At 36.2% G+C, this 22869-nt stretch overlaps 2 protein-coding genes across 5 annotated transcripts; both read left to right on the forward strand.

Moving 5' to 3' along the window:
* The first annotated feature begins 5378 nt into the window (after positions 1 to 5378).
* On the forward strand, positions 5379 to 8805 carry LOC110883647 (carbonyl reductase [NADPH] 1). Its single transcript, XM_022131361.2, has 4 exons — positions 5379 to 5557; positions 6751 to 7009; positions 7096 to 7290; positions 8275 to 8805. Exons 1-4 carry the CDS (start codon positions 5445 to 5447, stop codon positions 8668 to 8670), a joined length of 963 nt encoding a protein of 320 aa, XP_021987053.1. The 5' UTR covers positions 5379 to 5444; the 3' UTR covers positions 8671 to 8805.
* A 1826-nt stretch (positions 8806 to 10631) lies between these two features.
* Positions 10632 to 20893, forward strand: LOC110886749 (protein BONZAI 1). Of its 4 annotated transcripts, none has more exons than XR_002562973.2 (16): positions 10632 to 10888; positions 11979 to 12026; positions 12834 to 12982; positions 13072 to 13120; positions 13289 to 13345; positions 15404 to 15592; positions 15669 to 15803; positions 16274 to 16335; positions 16430 to 16532; positions 16838 to 16952; positions 17065 to 17141; positions 17230 to 17370; positions 18407 to 18546; positions 19363 to 19487; positions 19589 to 19685; positions 20340 to 20893. XR_002562973.2 is itself a non-coding variant. In XM_022134584.2 (16 exons), the coding sequence occupies exons 1-16, from the start codon at positions 10745 to 10747 to the stop codon at positions 20447 to 20449; spliced, it is 1755 nt and encodes a 584-aa protein (XP_021990276.1). In that variant the 5' UTR covers positions 10632 to 10744; the 3' UTR covers positions 20450 to 20893. The 4 variants fall into 4 exon arrangements, 2 of the variants coding, with proteins under 2 accessions (XP_021990276.1, XP_021990278.1); XR_002562974.2 differs by having other exon boundaries at positions 19374 to 19487; XM_022134584.2 differs by having other exon boundaries at positions 18407 to 18571; positions 19374 to 19487.
* Positions 20894 to 22869: the final 1976 nt, after the last annotated feature.

Genomic DNA, 22869 nt, shown 5'->3' on the forward strand with positions numbered 1-22869 from the left:
TAGGTAAAAAGTGTAATGTACAAGTATGTAACATGTTTGTAAGTGACAAGTATATGTCACATATTAGATGATTAACCGTTGTATAAATAAGCATATTATTAGGGGTTTTTAGGTATCAACAATATAAGGACAAGCATGGACATGCATCGTGAATAAGTATAAGTATGAATTACAAATAAGGATTCGATGTACAGTGAATTCGAACGTATGAACATGTATGAATATGTAGATGGTGAATTTAAAGAAATACGAATTTTATTTATGATCCAAGTCTCGGATTTTACAACGAAAAGACGACTACAATAATACAAGATTTCCAAAAATAGCATTACAAGGCGAGCTTTCTAATTATGGAAAGTATGAAAAAGCAGGGCGTTACATGCACAAACTTTCAAACCGTGTACCAACGCTTGTATTCCGGATGGAAAAGTGGAAGTAGCGATGAAGACATTACGCAAGAGGCATTGGTCGAGTATACGGAGGCTAATGGCCATTTCCCGTACATGAAGTGTTGGCAAATCCTTCGCCATAGCCCCAAATGGGCCATCGTATCTACTCCAAGTGGTCGTTCGGGAAATACACGGCCATCAAAGAGGTCCAAAACAAACGAGTCGGGTGAACCCGAAACGCCAACCTCCGACGCTCGAAACACCGACTTGAACGAGGATATTCCGGATGCCGAGCCGGTGCAGGAGCTACCAAGACCGTCCGGAAGAAAAAGCCGGGCGAAAAAACCCGAGTCGTCGTCGATGTCTATGGGAACGGATATGAGTAACGCATTTTCGGAGATAAACAAGCGACTTCAAGACATACACGAACTCGGTAATAAACGTTTGGAGGAGAACCGCGAAGTTACGGAGATTATGCGCGATCGACAATGGGCTCACGACTTTGAGTTCTACTCCAAACCGCATGACCACTTAACGGGAAAAGCTTTGAAAATGGCGTTGGCACAAAAGGAGCGGATTGAAAAAAAATATAATCTTTGATTGTGTAATTTTTTTTTATGCTAGTTTAATGTTTTTTAATTTTATTGTACTTTTTTTATTTAATGAAATGAATTTTATTTTTAAAAAAGTTACAAATGAATTAAAAAAATAAAAATTAAAAAATGAGTAATGATTACACAGGGGCTTTATGACTACGGCCTCAAATTGCATAACGCCCCATAAAGCCCCGGGGTGACGTGGCATGCCACATGTCGCATAACGCCCCTAAAAGGGCTTTATGACTACACATGGCCTAATAATAAAGGTAGTTATGCCTATGGGGCTTAACGGATAATGAAAAGACTAACAAAAACCATAATTGCTATCACTATAAATACTCAAGGGTAATAAATACATTCTCACAGATCCCAAACTTATACATTCTTTACGGACAAAGATTGCCGATATTTATCCTCACGCCGGAAGGTGGTCATATGGAGAAGTGTTTAGAGCCATGGATAATTTAGAGAGAACTACTTAAAGACACATATTGGTTCAGAACCAAATCTGATATTTATTTCTTCGCATATCAAAACCGTAAACAATTTGACGCCCGTAAACGTCAAGTTTCAAACCGAGCGTTTATCTAAAACGGTATATTCACACATGCTTTAAGAGTATCCACATCACTCGGTCCGGTGGAGGGGGTTTGGAATACGAACTAGCAAGGAAGCGTACGCCCACGATGGAGGTGGTGAAGTGGCCGGTCTGGAATGGGGGTGGCTCGGTGCAACGGACTCGTCCGGGGATGATGGTGGGCCCATTTATTTGATTTTTGAATAAATTAAAAAAGTTTTTTTTTGTGTTTTTTAATTAATAAAAATAAAATTTTTGTTTTTAAATTAAAAGAAACTTTAAACCTATCAATATTATACATAAATTATATAAAACTAATTAAATTATTACATAAATTTAATTATAATATTACACACACCTAAATTAAATTTATACAAACCTAATTAGTTAAACATAAACACGTATTATGTTATCATTTATTTATTTTTAGTATAAATTGTTTACTTAAAAATAATAAACAAATAAGAAAATATTAAAATAAGTTTGTGAAAAATATATTTTATTAATATAAAAGAAATACAATTATTATTTATATAATTTATAAATCTAATCTAATCTAATCTAACTACTATAATAAAAGAAACCAACTTTTGGACACGTGTCATTCATTGAAGGTATCCTCAAATCTATATTTATCTAAATAAATAAATAATAAATTAATATTAAATCTTATCATACTTTAATAGAATATTATCCTCAAATCTAAATTGTTAATTTAATATGTTTTTAAAACAAATACCTCTCTTATCTACTTATCTTATATTAAATATATAAATAATAAATTAATATTAAATGTTATCCTAATTTATTAAAAATATAACTTTTTTATTATTTGCTATACAAAATTATGTTTATTCAACTCGTGTAAAACGCGAGGTTTTTAAGGATATAATTTTTTTATATGGTAGATTTTTCAACCCGACTATACACGGGATTTTTAAAGATACGATGTTTTTAGTATTTAATATACAAAATTACATTTATTTAGGATATTTTTTTATCATTTGGTAGATTTTTCAACCCAACTATACACGGGTTTTTTAAAGATACGACGTTTTTAGTATTTAATATACAAAATTACATTTATTTAATCTGTGTAATACACATGGTTTTTAAAGATATAACACATTTTTAGATCTATTCAACACGTGTAATATACGAGGTTTTTAAGGATGTAATTTTTTATTATTTGGTAGATTTATTCAACCCGATTATACACGTGTTTTTTAAAGATACGACGTTTTTAGTATTTAGTATACAAAATTACATTTATTTAATCTGTGTAATACATATGGTTTTTAAAGATATAACTTTTTTATTATTTGATATATAAAATTACATTTATTTAACCCGTACAATATACAAGGTTCATAAGATATAACTTTTTATTATTTAATATATAAAATTACATTTATTCAACCCGTGTAATACACGGGGTTCTAACCTAGTGAATTATATAAATTAAATATAGTTTAAATAAAAGAAAAATCAGGTGATGAGGTGGATAATAAGGTAAATGTTTGGAATGGTTTAGTGTTAGAGGAAAAGTAAGGTTTGGAATGGTTGTGGTTTGGAATGATGTGGAATTGGATCCTCTAAGGCTAGATTTCAATAAATAGATTTTTTTAACGTAAAAGGGAATTTCATATACAACAACCAAATAGCTACCAATTAATACGATTTTACAAACTTTTCGTACCGTTACATTCCTAGTCATTTACAACATATGTACCTTCTTTTACCCGTTTCTCCATATCAATATCTTGTATTTTAGCTCTACTTCTCAACCACAAGAAAGTGCATTCTTTTTATTTCTTCTAATAATTTTGTATTGGACCTATGTATTCCATTGAATATTTCTTCTAATAATTTTGTATTGGACATATGTATTCCATTGAATATTTCTTCTAATAATTTTGTATTGGACCTATGTATTCCATTGAAGACTTTATCATTTCTATTCAATCCGATCTTCTAAAAGGTTGCCACCATGACACATCTTATAGCTTTCTTCTTTCTTTTTATGGTCTTTATTGATTCCACACATTTTAGTATCTCCTTTACCGATGAACATGTATATAATGTGTTGTTTTTCAGCCATACTCCTATCGCTCACCATAACGCTTTTGCCATAAAAAAAGAACAACAGATGTTCTAAGGTTTCCAATTCGTATCCCCAGCACGATCATAGTCCGTTTCTCACCTGAATGCCTCTTTTGCCTAGCTCCACTCGTGTTGGAATTCTGCCTTGTGGGCATTTCCAAACGAACATATTTGCTTTTGGAATCGCCCATTTGCAACATTTCACCGTGCCTTCTATTGTGGGTTATGTTTTGTATGCCTCAAGATCCGTTCTCACCTTCTCTACTGAGTAAGTTGTGTTTTCTCCTATTTCCCACTTCACGAATCTTTACTGAATTTACGTTTGAAGTTTCTTCGTGTACCAAGGAGTGTAAAAAATTCAGCCCATTCCATCTCTAATCTTGGATGCTTATACAACTTACAATCCCAAATCAAATATGTTCCAACAATATTGAAGTTTTCCTCAACCGAGGACCCTTTTGTTGCCAAGATTTTGTAAATGTTAGGGAAATTCAATGCTAATCTTCCATTTGGTAACCATGCATCCTCTCAATCTTATTGCCTTTACCCAATGTACATGTGAACATATTATTTATATCCATCCCTTCCCTTCCTTTTGAAGATCGTTAACTATCCCCCCAATATTCTTCCATAATCCCGTATTTGATTTATTAACGGGTGTTGTGTCATTTTCCATTTTTTTAACCACGAATTGCCTTAATTTTGCACATAATTGATTCCCTTCCTCTCGAAACCTCCACCACCATTTTAAAAATAGTGCCAAGGTTGCATCTTTTAAATCACCCAACCCCCAACTCGCCTCGTATCTTGGATGTGACCACTTTTTCCCAACCCACCCAATGAATCTTCTTTTTATTTGTCACCCCAATGAATTTACGAAGTATACTTTCTAATGTATTAAATACCTTTACCACGCCTTGTAGAGTGACAGATAGTATGACCATCTCAATCTCTCATGCTTCTTACCAATTTCATCATTTGTATCACCATCTCAATCTCTCATTTTGCATATTATCCAAAATGCATATCACCCCAGTGTATCCTTATCCTGAAAAGCTTCATTCCTTATCAGATACAGCCTTGTTTTTCCACACATATATCTCAACATCCTCATCTTTATCTCTGCTTCCTCCAACTTCTGCACTTGTGTGTTCTTGATTCCTTAACCGGTTTCGTATAACATAGTTGGGTGGACTACAAACTTCCCATTTAGTCTTATTGAGAACTTCTTGCCACACAAAACTCCCGTGGTCGCTCTCAACTTGTACCAACTTGGACACGATGCGCTACATTGCTTTCAATGTCCCATCACTTTGAACAAACGCACCTAAATACTTGAACTTGGTTGTTTGAGGGCAACTCGTCCACTTTATAAGACTTGAACCCGTATCATTTTAATAAGAATAAACAACTAATATCACTAAACCAAAATGCACCGGTCAATGGTTTAGTGAAGGATAGAACTCTTTTCTTAAACTTTTGAATTAAAAAAATAAACATATAAATTAACAAAGCAAAAAATAGGGTAAAAACACAAATAAAAAAACCAAAAAAACGTTGACCATGGTCAACAGACCTCGTGTCTGCATGACCGTACAAATCTCCAGCTGAACGGTTAACGGCTTCCCTCTCTTTTCTCCTAAGTGTCCAGCCAAAATAACCGTTCTTTCAATTTCTCCCAGAGATCTCAGAAATTGAGAATTGCACACAAAATTTGATTGATTTGTGATTCGGTCTCGGTTTGGCTTGATCGATAATCGATTCGGTGTTGCTGTGATGGATCAAACTGAGAAACAGTTGGACAAAAAGGAGAGAGCCAAGGAGCGTAGGGAGAAACGTCGTCAAGAGATCTCGCTCCTCCGTAGCATTCCTTATTCCGGCAACCAAAAGTATACGTTCTTCGTCGTCTTTACGGGTTTTGTTTTCTGCCATTGGGAGCCATGGATGGATCTACCAGTGACGGACCCATGATTTACTTTTAATCAGTGTTCGTGAATCGTTCATTTATTATAATGTTAATGAACGAACATGAACAGGTTCATTATTATATATATAAAAGGATAACTACTAAGCTACAATACATTTCATTTGACCATCTTAAACTTTGTAAAATGTCATTTTGACTCCTCTCGAGTTTTACATGCTTAAATTTTGGTATGGGTCGGTATAAATTCAAATTGATTTACATTTCGATGTATTTTTTTTTTCAAAAACGAGTCACATCAAATATGATACGTTTTCGTGCTTATTTTTATGGACGCATTCAATTGGTGTACGTTTTGACGTAAATTTTGTTTGGAAATGAGTTTAATAAAATATAATACGTTTTTATTAGATGGTATAAATTCGAGTTACTTTACGTTTCATGAGTTGTATCAAATATAATACGTTTTGGTGCTTATCTTTATTGACATTTTTAGTTAGTCTACGTTTTGACGTTATGTACGTGTTGGTATAAATTCAAGTTGGTTTGTGTTTTGATGTAATGACATTTTGACCCCCCTCGAGCTTTACATGCTTATTTTTATGTACCTATTGCTATAAATTCAATTCGGTTTACGTTTCGATGTATTTTTTTTCGAAAAATGAGTCATGCTTATTTCTATCTCTACGTATTGATATAAATTCAATTTGGTTTACATTTTGACGTAACTTTTTTCAAAAATGATTGATATTAAATATAATAAGTTTTTGTGCTTATTTAATTTTTATGATCAACAAGCAAATGAAAAAAAAAATCAGTACACATAAATCATGTTAAAAAAACCGATTCCCGCAACGCGGGGAATCAATTCTAGTTTTCTTAATAAACGAACATGACCAAGAAAACCTCATTTGTTTAATTGTTCGTGTTCGATCGTTTATTCTATGAAAGACAAACGAGCGAACATGAACATGAACATGAACATGATCATGACCATGCCCCGTTCGTATTCATTCGCTTCATTTATAGACCTATATATGAACCATGATTCCTTGATTTCTGATTGCTGTGGCAACATGATTGACATATAAACCTGTCTACCAACATTTTGTATATCTTATTAATGATTGGATCCTAAATTTCATTTTTTCATTACAGATGGTGGTCTGCAGAAACTGTAGCTGTGGTGACCGGTGCAAATCGAGGAATCGGATTTCAGATCACACACCAGCTCGCCTCACAAGGGATTACTGTCATTCTAACTTCAAGAGAAGTTGCTGTGGGTGAAGAGTCAGCTAAAGTTCTACAAGAAGGAGGCTTGGATGTTGCCTTTCACCAGCTCGATATCGTAGACGATGAATCTATCAATTTGTTCTGCGCTTGGGTGAAAGAAAAATATGGCGGTATTGACATTCTGGTAAATCCCTTTTCTTCCTATTGCCAGAAAAAATATATGATCTGCTTGTGCAAAACTGGTGCTTATTGATGGACAAATATGTGCAGATTAATAATGCAGGATATAGTCTCAATATAGGGTCGGAGAATTCGGTTGAAGCTGCTGAAAAAGTCATAAATACCAACTATTATGGAACTAAAAAGATGATCAAAGCCGCGATCCCACTAATGAGGCCATCTGCTCAAGGTGCGCGGATAGTTACAGTGAGTTCACGGTTGGGAAGACTTAATGGCAAGCGAAATGTACGTATGATTTTTAGTCTCTTTCACTCTTCTATTGCAATTATCACACTTTCATTATTAGAAGTAATAGTTGTTATCTCTATTAGGGACACGTGTCAATGCATTAATGGCCGAATTGTCCTTCTAGTTAACAGAGTTACATATAAAATGACCGAATTGCTCTTCTCATTAACAGAAAAAATTGATGAAGTTAACCCAGTGGACTAAAATGGCAACGGTGAAACCTTTTTGGACCCACAGGCGAAAAATGAAACCTTTGGACTAAACTGGCAAAATGACCCAAATCACAGGGACTAAAATGACATTTAACTCTAAAAAAAATCTTTTGTTTGGATGTAATTTTCCTTCAATATTGTTGAAGACATTTAGTAGACTTATGTTTGATGTTGAAAAACTACACGCAAAGGTAGTAAACTGACCTTATGGTATGTATCTCCAGATTAGAGGTGACAGTTTTGACCCGTTTTTGAGTAACGTAGTCAATATGGGTTATGCTATTCTTCTAGTGGGTCAAATGAGGAACATGGTATTAAAAATTTATATGATTTCTGTAATAATATAGTGTTTTAGTTGTATTAGAACATTAATAGTTATAGAATTCAAGAGAATAAAACGCAAAGAAATGTTTGCACCCGCTGTTTTTGACACGCGCTAAAAAACTACCCCATTTGACCCATCATATTACTTGTCCGACCCGCCCATTTTGTCACCTCTTTTGTAGACCGTCCTTTCAAGAAGCTCTTAATCATTTTACTTGAACCCTTAGCTTATTGTTAATAAGGATTTTATTTATATTTATATTTATATTTATATTTATATCTATTATTATTATTATTATTATTATTATTATTATTATTATTATTATTATTATTATTATTTTTTTTTTTTTTTTTTGGGGGGGGGGGGGTGGGGATTTAATGATTTTCTGATTATGAAATGTCTTCTATATCATCAAAATTATAAACTAATATCATTTCATATCAGAGGATTTACGACGACGATTTAAGGAAACAACTAGAAGACGTAGACAATCTCTCAGAAGAACTAATCGACGCGACAATGACAAAATTCTTAGAACAAGTCAAAGACGGGACTTGGACATCTGGAGGATGGCCTCAATCAAATACAGATTATTCCTTATCAAAACTCGCGATTAATGCTTTCACTCGTGTCTTGGCAAAGGAATTCTCCAGCCGACCCGAAGGTGAAAAGATATTTATCAACTGTTACTGCCCGGGTATGGTGAAAACTGCCATGACGGGTTGGGCAGGCCAGGTTACACCCGAGGAAGGAGCTGATACAGCAATCTGGCTCTCCTTGCTCCCAGACCAAGCTATCAGTGGCAAATTCTTTGCCGAAAGGCGCGAGATACATTTTTGAATAAGAGTATGCGCTGGTGTTACCAAAACATAATACACATATGCATTTTTTATTTTGATTGTTGTTTAAATTTAACTGTCTGTCATAGAAGAGTATTCACTTTCTTACACATTTAGATATCTGTTTGTAGATATGATATGGGTATATTTGAAGGTTTCTTTTTCTTTTTTGTCAGATGGATGTGATGTAAGTTTGGTTTTTTTATGTTTTCTTAAAAACATAAATGTTTCCCAAGTTTTTTGCACATTGCTCTTATGCTCTTAGATGTTCCCATCAAGTAGTTGTACTTGGTGAGATGGACTCGCCTCACATCGGCTCTTGTAAATGTGAGTTTGAGCTTAAGGTAGCTCTCTTCTGTAAAAACGCGTCGGCTGGTAGTGTTTTATTTAAGATTTACATAATTTGAAATTGGTGTCAAGTTGTTATTTGAGGCATTTATAAAAAAAGAAAAATACAAAATAATTAAAATTGAGTAAAAGAGCGGACTCGTCAAGCTAGTTCAAGTTGGAAGTAATCCTAATACTAGCTCAGTTGTAAAGTTCGAGTTGAGTTTGCCGGATTGTTATTATTAATAATATTGTTAGAAAGGAATGCTAATATATGGTGGTAATCCACGTATTAATATTTCTAATTAGGCCATCGAGTGTACATTCATGCGCCCCATAGGTGAGGCGTGGGGTTCCCGCAACCCCACATGTGCCACATCGGATCTCTCTTGCAATTGCCTTTCCAATTTCCCCTACCCTTCCACTTCATTGTCCTTTTCACTAAGGCTGGGCAACATGGGGCGTGGAGAGGGGGAGGACAAGCCCCTCCACGCCTTGCACACCACCTTGTGGTGAAGGATGGGTGGCGTTACCCCTTGGGGCAGCAGAAACTTCATGGGCGTTTGGGGTGGGGATATTTTGATGGTTGACTTGGCTCTGACCTGACTTTGTTTTAAAGAAACATATGTCCCTTACCTTTGCCCACCACCCCATGGTTTTGAGGTTTTGGAGGGCAAAGCTCCACTCCCTAGGTGGGAGACATGTGACTCGATTTGCCCCCTTGGCCACCACACCTGGTAGTCCAAGTGACCCCTGCTTCACACAACAACCTTTGTTGAGTATAGATCATTTTCATATTGCAAAGTAAGGTATAATTGAGTTTTTTTTATTGTTGTTGCATGTTGCTGGACTTAATAATATGGAGTTGATTGGATTCCGGGCTTGCAGATGCGTGCATATTTTGTTACATGGGCTAATACATGGTTCATGTATGGGCTTAATAAAGCCCCACACATTTAGGCGCATGTACCAAATGTGGATACTACATAACAGGATGCAACAACAACGTTATTTGAAGAATGACAGATATTTCATCTCTCTTCGTTGTTTCTCTCTCTAGGGTTTCATAATGAAATTCGGATTTAGGGCATTCTTTAATCATTTGTGTTTAGACTGTTTGAGTGTCTGTTATATCGTGTGAGAGTGTAGATCTGTTCTTTCGTCATTGTAATCGTTGTTGTGAGTACTTTGTGATAATAAAAGAGTTCTTCAGTTCCCGATCCATGAATTTTGACAACCTTCCCCCTCCCTGCCACATCGGATCCGCATCGCTTGTGTGGCACCTACAGTGATACACCGATACATGTTTTATATAGTATCGATACTAATCATTTATGCATATTATACATATCCAATCATCCTTTATGTGTATAATACGTATCCAACCATCCAATTCTCGACTAATATCGATTTACGTCCATTAGTTTTTTAAATTTAACACATTTAATATCTATATTTAATACAAACCAATTTCAAATTTGAACATCCATCCCTTTACCTCAAAGTCAAATAACATGCATAATATTGTACATTGATTCAAAGTGACCTAAAAAAAGTTAAAAACATACACTTTAAACAAATGCTTAAAAGTTTATATTATATTAGACAACTTGGATCTTCCTGTATATCCATCCAACATGTGGGCCCATTCCATCATTTTTGCTTCACTGTAATATTCTCTCTCCTCTTGCTCTTCGCAATTTCAGTTGAATTTCTTCCACAACCACGGACCCCTACCCGCGACGACCATGGGCAACTGCTTCTCCGGCGGTGGCCACGGCAAATTTGCCGTCGGTGGCACTTCTTCCGGTCCCGATGCTCACGGCCGTAACGAAGCCGTTGATAATTTCTTCAAATCTCGCGGCTATAACGGCCTGTTCTATCAGATCGAGGTATTTTCTCTCTCTTCTTCAATTCTCTCACTAGAACATATCTCTACTTCGTCTTCGCCGATGATGCATATTCACTTTAATCCAGTACTTAAATGTGTTTAGCTGCAAATTTCATTATAATGTTAGAAATATGTATTAATTGTAGCTGATTACTAATGAGATACAGTTAGTTGACTGTGATTTAGTCATCCTTTAGCTCGCTAGGGTTTCATCATCCATCAGTACTCTCTCTCTCTTCTTCAATTCTCTCACTAGCACATTAGTTTGTTTTACTAACATCTATACTTCTTCTTCTTCACCGATTTGGATTTTGGATGCGTATTCATGTTAATTTCAGTACTTAATATGTGTTTCGTTGCAAATTTGATCATAGTGTTAGAAATATATACCGATTGTAGCTTCGTCTTCACCGATTAGGATTTAGGATGCGTTAATTTCAGTACTTAATATGTGTTTCGTGGCAATGTTGATAATTATGTTAGAAATCTACACTAATTGTAGCTGTTTTCTAGTGAGATACACTTAGTAGACTGTGATTTAGTCGTCCTTTAGCACACTAGGGTTTCATCATCCATCAAAATTTACTTCATAGGTTAGATTTGTAGTTATGAGTTATGACCTGTATCTACATGTTCAATTTCAGTAGCCTTACATTTTTAGACTGTTGCTAGCTTTGATTAGATGCTGTAATCAAGTTGTTTGACCAGAATGTTCGTTTAATATCTGTACTTAGTATTCACCGATTTAGTTTCCAGTACTGAAAAGTGATAAATGTATTTAGTTGCAAATTTGATTACAATGTTAGAAATCTACAGTAATTGTAGCTGTTATTAGTGAGATACAATCATGATACAATTAGTGGTTTGTGATTTAGTTGTTCTTTAGCTCGCTAGGGTTTCATCATCCATCAAGTTTTGATTCATAGGTTAGATTTGTAGTTGTGACCTTTATGTCCATGTTCAATACTTCAATTTTAGTAGTCTTACATGTTTTAGATTGTGGCTAGCTTTGATTGGATGCTGTAGTTAAATTGTTTGATTTGATAATTTATACATTTGTCATACTGATGTTGTTGACGAATTCATTGCAGCTATCTTTATCTGCTTCGAACTTGCGTGACAGGGATGTGCTGTCCAAGGTATGTTTATCACTTCACAGAAAAAAAAAAGGAAAATATAACTGATTTTAAAATTCGTAAAATGTAGTTCTTTGGTCGGGTTGCCTTGTGGATGCGCTATGTCAGCCACCACATTCATCATCATAGCTGCATTATTTCGTGTTGACATTAATGCCAATTGACACAAAAACTTTAGAGTTAACTGCCATTTTCGTCCCGGTGGTTTGTCCAATTATGCCAGTTCAGGTCAAATTTCAAATTTGTACCATTTTCATCCCTGACATTCTTGATACATGCCAGTTTCGTCCAAAAAAACATGAGTTAACTGCCATTTTCGTCCATGTGGTTTGTCCAATTATTCAATTCAACCTTAGTTTTTTTGGACGGAATTGGCATGTTTCAAGAATGTCAGGGACGGAAATGGTACAAATTTGAAAATTGGTCTGAACTGGAATAATTGAACAAATCACAGGGACGAAAATGACATTTAACTCAAAACTTTAAAATAATGACAATGCTTGACATCATATACATTGTATGCTAATGGAACATAAAATCTTAATAAGATAAATGATTTTGATTATCACATAACATTGAAGTCTTCCTCTGAGTCAACCCAAGACCACTTGTCAAACCTTGTGCCTAACTTGCCTTAGCTTCTGTTTTAGTTATCAAGGTTGCTAATTTATACGTAAGGCTTTAGATAAGAAACTGATAATACACAATCTTTGGTTTTAGTTTGAACAAATAAAGAGAAAAAAAGATACATAAGAAAATGATTGCATTTCTTATGATGGCTGATATCATACACGTGTTTTCTGTTTATAGAGTGATCCTATAGCAGTTGTATATATCAAAGGAAAAGACGGTTCACTACAGGAGCTTGGGCGCACTGAAGTTGTCCTAAATTCATTAAATCCTAAGTGGATCACAAAAATAAAAGTTACTTATTGTTTTGAGACGGTTCAGACTCTCCTGTAAGTGCTAGTAGGTCATTTTGTATTTTCTTACAGATACACACCTTATATCAATATCATTTAAACCGGTATATACTTATACATCACAGGTTCCGTGTGTATGATGTTGATACCGAGTCTCACGGCCCGGAAGTAAAGGTACATCACATAATATTTTATATCAAGTAACTTTATTAAGAACCTGTAATTTGATAACTTCATTAATCGTCAGTACCTTTTTCTTTATTCTAACTGAAAACACCAAACATGTACTCACTCATTTCTGTCATTTAGTTCCTTAACCGGATTCCTATGTTTCTCCTGCAGACGCTTAAGCTTGATGATCAACAATATTTGGGCGAGTGTACTTGTCAGTTGTCTCAGGTATTGAATCTTTGTCCGTTTGTTTCATCATTGCTTTCAAATTATTGCAGCCTATGAAAATTTTATCAGTTTAAAATATTAATTGCAACATACACATTTGTTTATTAATACATCAAATAGTCAGTGATGAGTGTCAACTATTTGGTTCACATGATTGGCCTCGCTTCTTGAGCCAGCTACCGAGTGGGCCAATTTAGGTTGTGTTGATCCCAAATAGGTCAAACAGGCTGAATGCTCAATCTGGCTGAAAGTAGTCACAATACCATGTTAATGACTTAATGCATACAACCTTCTAAATCATATTATTCAAAGACTTAGATTATCATTGTAATAATCTTGTGTTTGTAATCATGCTTAACACGTTAATCATTCATCAAAAGTTTTAAGAAAATGTCTTTGCGGGTCAACCCAACCCGTTACACAACCCTGACTCATCCATCTTGCCACCTGTAATATAAATACAGAACAGTATATCTCACTCTCTTATATGAGACATTCTGGTCATCATAGTATGTTTATTTTACTTATAGTAAAATGCCATTTTTGTCCCTGAGGTTTGGCCAGTTTTGCGACTTTCGTCCAGAGGTTTGTTTTTTCGCATCTGGATCCAAAAGGTTTGAAATCTTGCCATTTTCATCCGGCTTGTTAACTCCATCCATTTTTCTCCGTTGAGTCAGGGGTATTTCCGTCTTTTTGCTAACTTAAAGGGGATTTCGGTCCTTTTCACTTTATGCGAAAAGACCAAATACCCCTGAAAAGGACCAAATTGCTCTTTAAGTTAATAAAAAAGCCAGAAACACCCCTGACCTAACAGAGAAAAATGGATGGAGTTAACGAGCCGGATGAAAATGGCAAGATTTCAAACCTTTTGGATCCAGATGCGGAAAACAAACATTTGGACGAAAGTCGCAAAACTGGTCAAACCTCAGGGACGAAAATGTCATTTTACTCTTTTACTTATTTGTATCAGTGTATGTTATGATATCTCTCATATAGTTGGTAGTTCTTGATTTATGAACCCTAAGGTAGTGTTCGTTTCAAAGAATGGAATGTAATCTGGATGGATTTGGAATTTAAATTCCATTCCTTATGTTGTTCGTTACAACAAAGGATGGAATTGGAATCTCAATTCCATTCTTGATCGTGTTTGGTTAGCAAAGGAATTGAAATTGGAAATGAATTCCTTCAAATTCCTTAAACCAAAGGAATTCAAAATCCTTCCAAATTTTGAAGGAATTCAAGTAACGTCATTGGAATCTTTGAATGGTCACCAATGTCTAAAACGTCTAAACCCGAACTCGTCCGTCGCGAACACGCAACGCCTCGCCCCGGCCTGCCGCCTACCCGCAAAAATTCGGCCCGATCAGCCCACGCTGACCCGTAACATCTCTACGCGACCCAACCTAGCATCGACCGGACACGTCTAGACCCGACCCGTTAACGATCTGAACGACTCGACCCGACCCACAACGTATCGAACCGACCTGGCCCGTTAAGGACTTGAAACGTCTCAACCTGAGTCCTGACCTGGCCCCACACTACCGAAATGTCCTGACCCGAACCGACCCGTTAACGGCCGAAACGTCTCAATTCGACCCGAAACGTATCAAATTGACCCGACCTGTTAACGACCTGGAACCTCTTGACCCGATCTGGCTCATTAACGATCTGAAACGTCTCGACCCAAACCGGACCGCTAGGGACCCGAAATATCTCGACCCGAATCGGCCCACTAACGACCCAAACTAGCTCACCTGATCGGGGGTAAGAGATCGGTAGATTCCAATTCATTTGGCAAACGAACACATTAAGAATGGAATTGAGATTCCGATTCCATCAAATTCCAATTCCTGTTGGAATGTTTAAATTCCAAATCCAATCCCAATTCCTATGCTAATTCGAATTCCAATTCGGTTGCATTCCATGAAACGAACACCACCTAAAGGTTTTGTATATTGAGCTTCTAGAGATCAAATATAAAAAAGACATTGCTTTGACTATCTATCAAACGTGCAGGAAATGACACCTAAATTTATGTATGATTTTATTTCTATGTAGATAGTCACTGATCCAAAGCGCTTCTGGACCTCAGATCTTCTGAGCATTGCAGAATCTAGTGAGTCAACTCGTCATAAAAAACTCGGGCAGCTCACTGTTTATGCAGAAGTAGAACTTGTTTCCAAAACTACTGCAGAGTTAATATTCAGATGCTCAGATTTAGAAAATAAAGATTTCTTTTCCAAAAGTGTAAGGACTTTCTTATCAGTTATTTTGTTATGGAATTATCATAAAAAATTGACTCACTTTATTTTAATTCTTACAGGACCCTTTTCTAGTTATTTCAAAGTATGTGATGAGTGGCGCTACTATTCCGATTTGCAGAACAGAGGTCCTGAAAAACAATCTTAAGCCTGAGTGGAAACCAATTTTTATAAACATATCACAAGTTGGCAGCAAGGTATAAATTAAACAGTATGTTTATTGGTGCATAAGTAGAGAACAAGAAAACCGGATTTGATCAAAACCTTGATCGACTCTTCTTTATTATTATGATAAAACCGAAAAAATAAAGCACACATTACATTGACTCCATGATCCTCTATTTATAATAGACCCAAACATGAAAAACAAGAAGCTTAAACCAGCTCAAATAAGAAACATAATAAAGACTCACTATCCTAAACCTAAATTAAGACTCCAAAAAAAAAAAAAATCAGAAATAAGATTAACCAAGTTAATTAACTAAAACCGACTCAAAGACTCAACCAAATTCGAACTGCAGACCGTTGTACGCCAAGTTTCCTTTTGCACCAACGCGTTTCATATGTAAACAAACATGATTAGTCCAGCAATATTATGATCCTTTCAGTCTCATAAGAAAACATATCAGAATAGAGGCGTCTTAATTATTAGTTAAATTTTATGCAGGATAGCCCGCTACTTTTCGAGTGCTTTAACTTTAATAGTAATGGAAAGCATGATTTGCTTGGGTAAGACAACTCTACAACATTGATAACCTTTTTTTCCTTTATATTAATTGCTGATCTTGGTTAATACTTTTTTTAATTCTTCTGGGCTGTTTAGCAAAACTCAAAAGTCACTTGCTGAGTTGGAAAAGTTATCTTCTAGTCAGCAGGGAGATAACTTATCTATACCCATTACTATTGGGAAAGATCATCAAATAAAGGTTTCAACCACACATCTGTATCTTTGTTCACATATTTGTATGGTTTATAGGTAAAACTTTTGACCCGTTTGCTTGTAATTGGTCAATATGGCTATGCTTTATCTCAAACGGATCAATTGTAATCATATTTTTTTCTACATTCATAACTAACACATCCGTTAATACAATACGAAAGTTTTTAAAGAGATGGATGAAAAAATGTTAATTTGCATGTTTTGACCCAAAGGCCAAAACCTTTGATGGTTGACCCATAATTTGCACGATATGGTGGTTTAGGCTGACCTTAAATTGTAAATTTGACACAGGTGTTGAAAAGTCAACTTTTTGTGGAGAAGTATTCTGAAAGTGTTCATCATACCTTCCTAGACTACTTAACTGGTGGGTGTGAATTAAACTTTATGGTGGCCATAGATTTCACAGGTATCTAACTTCTTCTTTGTAGCTCCACAGAGGAGGCATATGTTATCATCTGACTAGATCATTATATGCTTATTAATTATTATGCTGCTTAACTTTTATATTCACTTTCCAGCTTCAAATGGAAACCCTCGCCTACCAGATTCTTTGCACTATATTGACTTTTCTGGACGCCCGAATGCATATCAGAAAGTGAGCAAGCAAATTTGTTGTTTGCTCTAGTTTTTTTTAAAGTAGAAAGTATTAAAAAGAAATTCTAATGATATTCCTCGTGTTTTAGGCAATACAAGAGGTAGGAAGTGTACTTCAGTTTTACGATCATGATAAGCAGTTTCCTGCATGGGGATTTGGAGCACGCCCAATTGATGGTCCTGTCAGTCATTGTTTTAATCTAAATGGAAGCTATGGTAACAATGCAACGGTGGGTATTAATTTGCAAATATTTTTTTATATATATTATTCTTAAAGTTTAGTTTTCCTTACTTTAAAAGCTCCTCCTTTATAAGAAATTAAAATGATTTTTAATTTTGGCAGTCAAACTAGAGGTGATAAAATGAGCAGGTTGGGTAATGGGTCAAAAGGGATAACATTTTGAGTAAAGTACACGGATGGTCCTTGCGGTTTACGAAAAGTTTGGACCTGGTCCCTAGCTTTCCAAAAGTACACGGATGGTCCCGGTGGTTTGCACTTTGTAATGCATTTAGTCTTCAACTTTGCCAAAAGTACATTTATGGTCCCTGTGGTTTGCTCCTTTTAACGCATTTAGTCTCTAACTTGGACCTGCTGAAACCTTTAGATTTGTTGGTTGGGGACTACATGCGTTACAAAGTGCAAACCACAGGGACCATCCGTGTACTTTTGGAAAGCTAGGGACCAAATCCAAAATTTTGGTAAACCACAGGGACCATCCATGTACTTTACTCTACATTGTAGTATGGGTCAAAATGAGCCGCGTCTGGTCAGGACAACCTGCAAACCACCTTTTTGTTTCTTTTTTTGAGTTTTATATGTAATTAATGTTAAAATATGAAAAAAAAAAAAAACTATCTTATCACAGTGATAATCTTCTTTTTGAAATGGTTTTATGCTTTTCGAATACAATTTAGGCGACTTTTGAGTTTCGACCCATTTGATGCAAGATATAATCTGAACCGGCCCGTCAAAATGGTCGAATTTGCCTCAGGTTATCTAGTAATCAGTTGCAGTGTATAACTTGTATGCCTTTTGGCACTAAAGAGAACCAGCAGCAACATAACTAATTACACCCCTACCTATACGGTAGTATGAAGATCAGTAAAAGTGAAACACTAAACATTTGAGAGACCGATAATGAGACCAAAAACGACTGTCTCCTATTTTTATTATTTTTATTTTGGTGATTATCATTTGTCTTAGACTTGTAATGGGTAATCCTTTATAAGTACTTACATTCGTTTGTGTAACTCATCCATTACCAGGTTGCAGGGATCCAAGGCATTATGACTGCATACGAACAGGCACTGTCTAATGTTTCACTCGCAGGGCCAACCCTATTTGGACATGTAATTACCTCTGCAGCAAGGATAGCCAGCGAATCAATGGCCGCTAATGAACACAAGTATTTCGTCTTATTAATCATCACAGTATGCCTCATCATTCATCAGATTTAAAAATAATGTCAGTTTTTAAAATTATGATAGTCATAAGAGGTGGCAACTTCAACCAATTTACTTATGATGGCTTTAGGTTATGTTATTGTATTCTCTCTTAACGGGTAAAATACAAGGAATGTTATCTATGACACGAGTTGCCTGAAATGCATTTATAATGCATAAAATCTCCTTAATCATGATATTTAAAAGATTATATTGTTATTGAAATAATACAAATATAAACTAGTGGGTTACCACCCGCGTTCCGCAGCGGGTAGTAGGGTATGAAACGTAGATAGAAATAAGCAAATCGCGAGAGTTAAAGTTGTTTGATGTTTTAGTTATGGGGATAAACATGTCATTATTAAAGTTGAGGGACTAAAGTTGTTTATTATTAAAGTTGAGGGGCTAAATTTGATTATTATTAAAGTTGAGGGGCTAAAGTTGTTTTGTTAAGGGTCTAAACATGTCATTATTAAAGTTGAGGGGCTAAAGTTGTTTTGTTAAGGGGCTAAACATGTCATTACCAAATTTGAGGGGCTAAACATGTCATTATAAAACTTGAGGGGTTTGAGTTGGTTAATGCCAAAGTTGAGGGGCCAAAGTTGGTTGATGTGACAAAATAGCATTTTGTCATCATATTTGCATACTAATTATTTCTAGAAAACTAAAAACTTTGGCCCCGGTTTTGACCTTACCCAACCCGCCCATTTGCCACCACTAATGATATTCTAAGAAAGACCCTAGTAAATTTACCTGTAATTTTGTAATGATTTCACCAGTGACGTCACAGGATGGAGTGATAACCGATCTACAGGAAACAATGGATGCCCTTGTGAAGGCATCCGATCTGCCACTATCAATCCTCATTGTCGGTGTTGGTGGGGCCGACTTTAAGGAGATGGAGGTACTAAATTACGTTCATGCCCTTCTTGTATGCTATAGGTTGGTCTATCAAAGCTTTGGGAACTAAGTTTATCGATATGTGTTAAATTCCTAAAAATGTAGATTTTGGATGCGGATAAAGGTGAGAAACTTCAAAGTTCAACCGGGCGTGTTGCGTCACGTGATATTGTCCAGTTTGTTCCTTTTAGGGATGTACAAGGTAAGTTACGATCCTGTTTATACACATACTTTATGTATACATACGTACATACATACTTACATATGTGCATACATGCATACGTACATATGTATGTATAGGGCACATTACTAACAAAACCAATTTCAAGTAGAGAACCGCATGCATGTGGAAGAAGCTTCCAAAAACACTATTAGTTTTACGAGGACGAACAAATGCTATCCCCGTACACCCTGCCACCACACGGAAAACTATAAACGAGTTTATTTGAGTTATGTTATCTTTTAAGGTTCAAACACATTAAACTTTGACTAAAAAGGAAAATGGTCAAACGGGTCTAAAATCATTCATAGCGTACTAAATGCAGTAAACCTCCTAAATTGCATTATTAAAAAAATGTCGCTTTATTACTGGAATAATATAATTCTTGTAAATAAAGTTAACACATTAATAATGGATAAAAAAGTGTTTGTAGGCCTTTTCAACTTGACCGTACTTGTTTTGAGTTTTGACACACTAAAATTACCCATTTGACACATTACACAATCTGTCCCAATCGTCAATTATGCTATCTCTGTTATTTATCATATTATACCATCTTTATATACTACACTTTTTCGTATTATATACCATATTTATCACATTTGACACATTACACACACGATATCTTGTTTGCAGGGGGAGAAATGTCAGTTGTTCAATCTCTTTTGGCAGAACTACCTTCACAATTCTTAACTTACATGAGAAACAATGGCATTCAACCAAAAACAAAACCACCTACACCATAGTAAAACCAACACGTCCCGTTATATTCTTTGTACAATCTTTTCAGTGTCACGAGTTCATGACCCATGGTACCAAACGGGACCATGCGTCTCCCGTTTCATGTCTTACTTTTGTATCCCTATAATATGAACAAATTCGGTGGGCCATCAGAAGCAGCCTGCCAAATCAGACCAAATCACGGGTATACATAAGACATGGAACGACAGTGATGTCTTTTGCACCAAATTTCATTTGTACATCAAAATTGTTTACGGGAGTGAGACGCGTTATTCACACGTACCAGCCATAGTTCATTGATCAAATGCTTGCGCCAGTTTGCGTTGGGCGCTTGCAAAACAAGAAAGTTTGTGTTGTAATTTTGGGTGATTTTTCCGGTTGTTTTCTTTGATATTTTCTTTAATGTTGTATGTAACATGTTTTTTATATTATTTATCTTCTTATGTCAAGTAAAACTAGTTGTTTACCATGCGCGCGCGTTGCGGCGCGCTAAACCAAATCGTTCTATAAGAATGACAAAACATGTCAAATAACAAAAAGTAACTCAAACTAAAACGTCACGTATTTTCGGTACCGGTTCAGCACCGGTATTCACCGATTTTTACCCTCAAATACAACCCCCGCCCAAGGGGCCACGCCGAAACCCAAGTCCACCCGGGGTGGTGACTTGGGCGTTTGTACCCAACCCACGACACAACCCTCGCCCCATACCCCATATTCTAATATTTCCTAGATCTTTTTTTTAAACATATAGCCGTTGGCCAACAGCTAGCCTAAACGGCTACTTGTCTTGGCCAATGAGATCCCGCAATGTCATCTTGATAGCCCCGCTCAACGCCCGGGCTGAAACCCCCGCCCAAGGGGCCACGCCGAAACCCAACCCACCCGGGGTGGTGAATTGGGCATTTGTACCCAACCCACGCCACAACCCCCGCCCCATACCCCATACCCCATATTCTAATATTTCCTAAATCTTTTTTTAAACACATAGCTGTTGGCAAACGGCTAACCCAAACGGCTACTTGTCTTGGCCAATGAGATCCAACCATGTCATTTTGATAGCCCCGCCCAACGCCCGAGCTGAAACCCCCACCCAAGGGGCCACGCCGAAACCCAAGCTCACCCGGGGTGGTGACTTGGGCGTTTGTACCCAACCCACGACACAACCCCCGCCCCATACCACATATTCTAATATTTCATAGATTTTTTTAAACACATAGTCGTTGGCAAACGGCTAGTCCAAACGGCTACTTGTCTTGGCCAATGAGATCACGCCATGTCATCTTGATAGCCCCGCCCAACGTCCGGGCTGAAACCCCCGCCTAAGGGGCCACGCCGAAACCCAAGCCCACCCGAGGTGGTGACTTGGGCGTTTATACCCAACCCACGTCACAACCCCGCCCCATACCCCATATTTTTATATTTCCTAAATCACTATTTAATTAATATATATTCACTATTCATTCAGTTCAATTTTTATTAGTATATAATATAATATAATATAATATAATGGTGAGATGACAACCTTAGCAGGATCATCAAGATTGATTCGGCTTTAGACGTGTTGATCTTATGTATGTGTGTTTAACAAGGTTGACATTTAAATGAGATTTCCAACTATAAATAATGTTTATTTTTATGTTGTAAAGGAGTTACCTTGATCTTGTGATTATGGAAATATGAACTGTAGACTTTAGATCATATTTGTTTAATGTTCGCTGACAAGACTGATTCATTGTAATAGAGGGTTCTTCTACCTATGAAACCATATGGTTAGTTCTCACCAAGGCCCTTCTATGTTTCTTCAGGTAGGGATATTGTAGTCGTTTGGGCTTGAATTCGTCTTTACCACGTTTCTTTTATCACCAGTTACCTAGAAGAGGAAACAAGAAGGCATAGAAAGGGGTAAGATGTGTAGAACGTTAGGGGCTCGCGTCTTACTGTCTACGTCGCACCTCCGTATCATTTTAGTCCTTATTAGTTATGGGCGAATACAAGTAGATACTTGACTAATAGCTAAATGAGGATTTGTTTCAGATATGACCAACACATCAAAGAAAAAAAATTACTTTGTGATTCTCTTTTATGATAAGATTATCATATCAACATATAGGCCATATCAATATTAATGTTAAACGATGATGCGAATGATGACCCAACCACGTTTATCTTGGTCTCGATTAATGCTACAAAGAACTGAACCTGGTGACCCAACCACGTCTAACTACACTCTACGCCTTTTTGATTGGTCTCGACTTGATCCCAAGTTGATTATTAGTCCCTTTGTCTTGGTGTCCAAATCTCCATCATTTCATACCTGTATATTTCTGACTTTCGAGAGGGAGATTAAAGTTCAAATTAAGATACACATTTGGATATATCTTAGTTATATTTATTGTTGGTGCACTACATCTGCTGATTACGT

This window comes from Helianthus annuus, chromosome 8 (assembly GCF_002127325.2).
Source record: "Helianthus annuus cultivar XRQ/B chromosome 8, HanXRQr2.0-SUNRISE, whole genome shotgun sequence".
Lineage (NCBI taxonomy): Eukaryota > Viridiplantae > Streptophyta > Magnoliopsida > Asterales > Asteraceae > Helianthus > Helianthus annuus.

Coding starts and splice junctions, on each gene's coding strand:
- LOC110883647 (XM_022131361.2), top strand. CDS start 5,445: ATGGATCAAACTGAGAAACAGTTGGACAAAAAGGAGAGAGCCAAGGAG. Junction 5,558..6,750: donor CCTTATTCCGGCAACCAAAA/GTATACGTTCTT, acceptor TTTTCATTACAG/ATGGTGGTCTGCAGAAACTG. Junction 7,291..8,274: donor GACTTAATGGCAAGCGAAAT/GTACGTATGATT, acceptor ATTTCATATCAG/AGGATTTACGACGACGATTT.
- LOC110886749 (XM_022134584.2), top strand. CDS start 10,745: ATGGGCAACTGCTTCTCCGGCGGTGGCCACGGCAAATTTGCCGTCGGT. Junction 15,804..16,273: donor TATCACAAGTTGGCAGCAAG/GTATAAATTAAA, acceptor AATTTTATGCAG/GATAGCCCGCTACTTTTCGA. Junction 16,953..17,064: donor GGTGGCCATAGATTTCACAG/GTATCTAACTTC, acceptor TTCACTTTCCAG/CTTCAAATGGAAACCCTCGC.